General features: G+C 41.9%; 1 protein-coding gene across 1 annotated transcript in view; it reads right to left on the bottom strand.

Annotated features, from left to right (window-relative positions):
• Positions 1-1,964: 1,964 nt before the first annotated feature.
• LOC142150713 (uncharacterized) overlaps positions 1,965-7,671 on the bottom strand; it is a 39,988-nt gene continuing 34,281 nt past the window's right edge. The window contains exon 4 of the mRNA XM_075205910.1: positions 1,965-2,270. Coding sequence (XP_075062011.1) covers positions 1,965-2,270 — 306 coding nt within the window. The remainder of the gene's footprint in view (positions 2,271-7,671) is intronic.

The following is a 7,671-nucleotide window of genomic DNA, read 5'->3' as shown; positions in this document are numbered from 1 at the left end:
ATAATGACAGTAAATTTTTACAAGCGAGAATCCACTATATTAACTGTCATCATTCTCTATCATATCTATAAGTATTTTATTTGCAAAATTGCTCAAGAAATGTTTTTCTTTGTTAAAAATACCTAATTATGCCTTAACAATGGGAATATTACCTTAAGTGCCATAAGACGTATATATTATATTTTAAATACCTGGGGCTAGATTTACTAAGCTGCGGGTTTGAAAAAGTGGGGATGTTGCCTATAGCAACCAATCAGATTCTAGCTATCATTTTGTAGAAGGTACTAAATAAATGAAAGCTAGAATCTGATTGGTTGCTATAGGCAACATCCGCCCTTTTTCAAACCCGCAGCTTAGTAAATCTAGCCCCTGATGTTCTATCAACCATTTAGATTATACTCAATTTGGGAATTCTAGTGCACCAAATCAACTAACTTCTTCTCTATCCTTCCCTTTGTACTTATTACTAGTTATTGGTAGCACCCCTCACATATTTCAATAGAACAATCTGTGATCAGAATATTAATGAGGGCATTCCCCATAATCAGTGCGATAGAAAAAAACCTTCTTTATACGTTACTTGTAGACAGAACATATTGCAGGATATTCACAATGAATATTTGCAATAGAAGATCCCATCAGAATGCACGGAAAAAATAATAATCATTAACAAAAATACATTTTAAAAATAAATATATATTTTTTTACATTAAATAATACATCATGATGTTATTAATGGCTACTGTTCATTAAATGCATTTTTACAGTGCTCTTAATTGCAATCACATGATCTGGCATGCATAAGTGATTGTAATCACTATCATTTGGCACTTACACCTGCCCTGTAGCTGATACATGTCATATAGCTATAAACCACGTACCTCAGAGATGGCAAGAGGTTGAATCGGACACTGCTATGTGCGCTCCACCTTGACACGCTCTTTCATGCATATATCCCTTCCTTCCCCTGTTCCACCCTTCAAATACTAAGCAGTCATAAGTGTAATTTGTGTTCAAACTTGAATTGCATGTAGTTACGTTCACTTGGCATAAAGTTAGTTTGAACATGCGCAGAGCAATATCATGCAAAATACAGCAGTTAACGGGACTTACGTCCGAAGATGAATCAGAAGGCTTCATTTTTTCTTTTGCAAAATATGTGGATAGTAAAAATCAAGTAACAAAAATTGAAAATTGAACATTAAACTAAATTTGTTTTGATTAATTTGTTTCTAATAAATAGCAAGTAAAAATACTCCACATTAATATATTTGATGATGTGTATTGCTGAGCTGAATAAGATATATTAAATAACTAAAGGAGATTCAGTTGTCTGCAATGTAATGTAAGTATGAGTGTGTGTGTGTGTGGTGGGGGGGGGGGGGGGGAGATCAGACTACACTTGCTTTTTAACAGCAGCAATATTGTTGAACAACAATTTATGTTAGTGGCTCCTATCCGAAATCTCAGTTTTAGGGTTTAGTGGTCCTTAATTTATTAGATTGTACATTTTTTGATGACCAGATTTCTCAAACTTTGTGTGTTTTATCTCCCAAATGTACAGTGCTTCAAATATGTTGGTGCTTTTTAAATGAAAGATTATAGAACTGAGGGGTGGTTAAGCCCCAGGGAAATAAAAGCTGAGGTTTGGGTACATAACTGTATGGATCATTGAAGGTTAACAAGACAGGAAGGTGGGATGATGACCAGGCATAGTGTCATAAAGGGGCAGGAGCTGAGGGACTGATTAAAAGAGGTGGGAGGAGTGGGCTAGCTCTCTCTGGCTCCAGGACAAGCAACTCTCCCTCCCATTCCCGACTCCTGGATCTGAGGTTCGCAATCTTTTCTCTGGGTGAGAAGGGCTATTCCCAATTCTATTTGTCTTTGGAGCGTAGTCCTGGTTTCTCTAAAACACAAGTACTGGTGCAGGCGATGAGGTGAGATGAGCCATTGGGTGCGTGGGTTCATGGTGCAGTATGGTGTGCTGCTTCATACCCAGCAATAGGTTGGGCCAACCTGATGCGCAGTCCGTGGTATAATATCAGGGCTGGTGCAGCCCCGGAGGTATATTGGGCCAACATGGAGCGCGGGCCATTTGGTATGGTACGGGTGCTGGTTAAATCCCAGAGGTAGGTTGGGCCGACCTGGAGCACGTGCCGTAGTATGGTACAAGTGCTGGTTAAGCCCTGGAGGTAGGTTGGGCCGACCTTGAGCACAGGCCGTGGTATGGTGCGCGTGCTGGTTAAGCCCCGGAGGTAGTTGGGACCAACCTGTGGGACAGACCGTGGTATGGTATATTTACAGACTCCTTGGTGAGTGATCCATGATTTCGGCTATGGCTGTTGCAGCTTTTAAGGGGCAGGAGAGCACTGTACAGGATAAGCAAGGTGGGTGAAGTGCACATTCATAGTAGCAAGAGTTTGAAACCCGTTCCCTCCGAAGAGTCGGCTTAGATTTGGTGCAAGCACAGCTCATCTGGGCTGGCTTGCAATGCATTATGATTAGCCCAAAGAGGTGTGGGTTCCATGATGCCTGGGTACGGTTTAGGGATGTGCACCGGCGACTTTTGAGGTCTCGTGTTTTGTGTTTTGGATCCGGATTTTCGTTATTTTTGAGGTTCGGATTTGTCTCGCAAAACACTTGACGAAAGGTCTCGGTTCGGATTTAAGGTATTGGATTCGGATTTTTTTTGAAAAAAACATAAAAAGTTTAAAAATCAAGTTTTTGGGCTTATTTTCACTCCTAGGCTATTATTAACCTCAATAACATTCAATAACAAGCATTTCCACTAATTTACAGTGTATTCTGAATCTGAACACCTCACAATATAGTTATTAGTCCAAAACGTTGCAACAAGGTATCTTTCTGGACTGCGTAGAGGAGTGGGTCACCACAATATATATTAAAAACCCTGAACTTTTATGATTCGCACCAATAATTGTACCTGGACTGCGTAGAGGAGTGGGTCACCACAATATATTAAAAACCCTGAACTTTTATGAATCGCACCAATAAATGTACCTGGACTGCGTAGAGGAGTGGGTCACCACAATATATATAATAAGAAAACCATCAACTGGTTTGATTCGCACCAATAAATGTACCTGGACTGCGTAGAGGAGTGGGTCACCACAATATATTAAAAACCCTGAACTTTTATGAATCGCACCAATAAATGTACCTGGACTGCGTAGAGGAGTGGGTCACCACAATATATATAATAAGAAAACCATCAACTGGTTTGATTCGCACCAATAAATGTACCTGGACTGCGTAGAGGAGTGGGTCACCACAATATATTAAAAACCCTGAACTTTTATGAATCGCACCAATAAATGTACCTGGACTGCGTAGAGGAGTGGGTCACCACAATATATATTAAAAACCCTGAACTTTTATGATTCGCACCAATAATTGTACCTGGACTGCGTAGAGGAGTGGGTCACCACAATATATTAAAAACCCTGAACTTTTATGAATCGCACCAATAAATGTACCTGGACTGCGTAGAGGAGTGGGTCACCACAATATATATAATAAGAAAACCATCAACTGGTTTGATTCGCACCAATAAATGTACCTGGACTGCGTAGAGGAGTGGGTCACCACAATATATTAAAAACCCTGAACTTTTATGAATCGCACCAATAAATGTACCTGGACTGCGTAGAGGAGTGGGTCACCACAATATATATAATAAGAAAACCATCAACTTGTTTGATTCGCACCAATAAATGTACCTGGACTGCGTAGAGGAGTGGGCACTGGGCACCACAATAAAATATATAAAAAACCTTCAACAGGTCTGCATTACACTACACATACGGCTGCTCCTCCATCCTCTCCATCATATACATGTTGGAGTTTTAGCGTGTGACAACCTCTTGTTTTTGATAATGTCAGTGCATTTTGAATATTTTTCAATTTGCCCCACACCACTGAATGTACTTTATCTATGATACGCATCTATCTATCTTGACTGCGTAGTGTGGTGGCCCCGGTACACAATTTGGTACCGGGGCCACAATAAAATAAATACACCCTCCACGTGTCAGAATTCCACCAAACAAGTATCTGGACTGCGTAGTGGGGTGGCCCCGGTACCCAACTTGATACCGGGGCCACAATAAAATAAATACACCCTCCACGTGTCAGAATTCCACCAAACAAGTATCTGGACTGCGTAGTGGGGTGGCCCCGGTACCCAACTTGATACCGGGGCCACAATAAAATAAATACACCCTCCACGTGTCAGAATTCCACCAAACAAGTATCTGGACTGCGTAGTGGGGTGGCCCCGGTACCCAACTTGATACCGGGGCCACAATAAAATAAATACACCCTCCACGTGTCAGAATTCCACCAAACAAGTATCTGGACTGCGTAGTGGGGTGGCCCCGGTACCCAACTTGATACCGGGGCCACAATAAAATAAATACACCCTCCACGTGTCAGAATTCCACCAAACAAGTATCTGGACTGCGTAGTGGGGTGGCCCCGGTACCCAACTTGATACCGGGGCCACAATACCTCCTCCAAACATGCTACAGACAATTCGTCATTGAGATCCCATTAAGTATGTTAAAGACAGACAGGGTCCAAGTGTTATTAGTTGACTTTGTAAAGAAAAAAACTGTCCCTGTTGCACATAGTCGTGCAATCAAGACTGACTTTTTCATTTAAAGGCACGATCTTTCAAGTGTAGTGTTTGTAAGTCTAAGTCATATTATACTTTTGGTAAAATTGGTTTTTTTTGTTCCTCTTTATGTTAATTAATTAGTAATAGAATTAAAGTAGGAAATAGAATTAAATAGAATTAAAGTAGGAAATAGAGTGGTATAGAGTTGTAGTGTGGTATAGATAGAGTGGTCCACACAATATAATAATAAAACCCTCAACTGGTCTGAATTCCACCAAACAAGTATCTTGACTGCGTAGTGTGGTGGCCCCGGTACACAATTTGGTACCGAGGCCACAATATAATTAAAAAACCCTCCACGTGTCGGAATTCCACCAAACAAGTATCTGGACTGCATAGTGGGGTGGCCCCGGTACCCAATTTGATACCGGGGCCACAATACCTCCTCAAAACATGCTCCAGACAATTCGTCATTGACAGACCCCAGACAGACAGGGTCGTAGTGTTATTGTTTGACTTTGTAAACCCAAAAAAATGTCCCTGTTGCACTTGCACATAGTCGTGCAATCAAGACTGACTTTTTCATTTAAAGGCACGATCTTTCAAGTGTAGTGTTTGTAAGTCTAAGTCATATTATACTTTTGGTAAAATTGGTTTTTTTGGTTCCTCTTTATGGTAATTAATTAGTAATAGAATTAAAGTAGGAAATAGAATTAAATAGAATTAAAGTAGGAAATAGAGTGGTATAGAGTTGTAGTGTGGTATAGATAGAGTGGTCCACACAATATAATAATAAAACCCTCAACTGGTCTGAATTCCACCAAACAAGTATCTGGACTGCATAGTGGGGTGGCCCCGGTACCCAATTTGATACCGGGGCCACAATACCTCCTCAAAACATGCTCCAGACAATTCGTCATTGACAGACCCCAGACAGACAGGGTCGTAGTGTTACTGTTTGACTTTGTAAACCCAAAAAAATGTCCCTGTTGCACTTGCACATAGTCGTGCAATCAAGACTGACTTTTTCATTTAAAGGCACGATCTTTAAAGTGTCAGAAAGAGAGAGAAGACACAGGAGAGGAGAGTTGTAGCTGGGGACCTGGGGTGGAAGCTCCCAGGCTCCCCCAGCATTGCCTGGAAGTCTGAGCGTGGTGACTGAGCCAGGGCAAGGAATGTGTGCCCTGGATGAGGGGGAGAACTCCATGCCACTATAGTGAACCCAAGAGAGAGGGGGACACTGCACATGGAAGAGGCCCTGGAGTGAGGGCTGCTACAAGAGGCATGGTAGCTGTAGTGTCAGATCCTGAGGCTGAGAGTACACAGAGTGACGTGTCAGAGCACAGGAGACATTATCCCCGCAGAGGAGGGATGAGCTGCAGTTGAGAGGTCTGCTGTTGAAATAGGACATGCACACTTTAACAAACCAATCATTTCAGCGACAGGGCCTACCAAACAACTTTGACTGAAATGATTGGTTTGTTTGGGCCCCCACACCAAAAAAGCTATTCATCTCTCCCTGTACAGACTAAACAGGCTCTACTGAGGCAAGATGTCGTCCTCATCCTCAACCTCTGATTCCTCTCCCCCTACAGTGTGTACTTCCTCCTCATCACACATTATCAATTCGTCCCCGCTGGACTCCACAACCACAGGTCCCTCTGTAGTATCTGGAGGGCAGTGCTGTACTTCATTGAGGAATTGATTATTCATTTTTATAAACATCATTTTTTCAACGTTGTGAGGAAGCAACCTCCTTCGCCGCTCACTGACCAGGTTCCCCGCTGCACTAAAAACTCTTTCCGAGTACACACTGGAGGGGGGACAACTCAGTTAAAAAATAGAGCCAGTTTGTACAGGGGCTTCCAAACTGCCTTTTGGAGTTCTACCACGTCACTACCTCTAGTTAATTTAGATTGCAAGGCTTGTAAATATAAATACTTTGAAGATAAAAAAAAGCAGGCTGCACAGACTGTGGAGCTAGAAAGTGAAATTAAATGGACCACGTTACTTTGGTGGCTATCTATGCCCCCCCCCCCGCCCTACACTTGTAGTTGAATATAAATAAAGCAGCCTGCATAGACTGTAGAACTAGCAATTCAAATATACAAAGAAATGGACAAAGGCAGTTTGGTATCTGTCTGCATCAGATCCCCTCTCCACTAGGAGTAAAACAGAAAACTTTTCAGCCGTTATATAATCTAGAATATAAATAGAAATTGAGAAATGCAATTTGGTATCTGTCTGCATCATAATCATCAACATCCTCCTCAGCGCCAGCTACATCAATATCCTCCTCCCAGTGCACAACATTCACACCTTCATTAGCCAAATCTGTAACTGGACTGTGGGTGATCCTTCCAGCATATGCAGAGGGCGTGCTGCAAATGCTGGATGGAGTCACCTCTTCCCGTACAGTGATGGGAAGGTCAGGGTTCACAACCAACAACACCCTTGGACTCGCCTTGGGGATTTGTGATGTCATCTGTTTAGAAGGCAGAGTTCTTTGCTGTTTTGTTGTTGTTGCTGACAGCATAACTCTCTTAAATTTTTTGTAGGGGGGGGGAGGAGGGCTTTGATCCTTGGGTGAAGTTGGACCACTAGTCATGAACACGGGACAGGGCCTAAGCCGTTCCTTGCCACTACTTGTCGTAATTGGCATATTGCCAACTTTACGTTTCTCCTCAGATGATTTTAAGTTTCTTTTTTTGCTGTTTTTTGAGAACTTGGGCTTTTTGGATTTTACATGCCCTGTACTAGGAGATTGGGCATCGTGCTTGCCAGACGACGTTGATGGCATTTCATCGTCTATGTCATGACTAGTGGCAGCAGCTTCAGCATTAGGAGGAAGTGGGTCTTGATCTTTCCCTACTTTATCCTCCAAATTTTTGCTCTCCATTATATGTAGCACAAGATACTGCAGAATGTGTGAACTTGGTAATATTGCAGTACCAATGGACTTATAATGCTGGATTGGTTTTGCAAATTTGGTTATAATTATTATATATTTTTTTTTTTTTTTAATTTTTTAT

This window comes from Mixophyes fleayi, chromosome 4 (genome assembly GCF_038048845.1).
Source record: "Mixophyes fleayi isolate aMixFle1 chromosome 4, aMixFle1.hap1, whole genome shotgun sequence".
Classification (NCBI taxonomy): domain Eukaryota; kingdom Metazoa; phylum Chordata; class Amphibia; order Anura; family Limnodynastidae; genus Mixophyes; species Mixophyes fleayi.
Note: the sequence above shows the minus strand (reverse complement) of the source record. Positions and strands in the feature narration are given on the sequence as shown.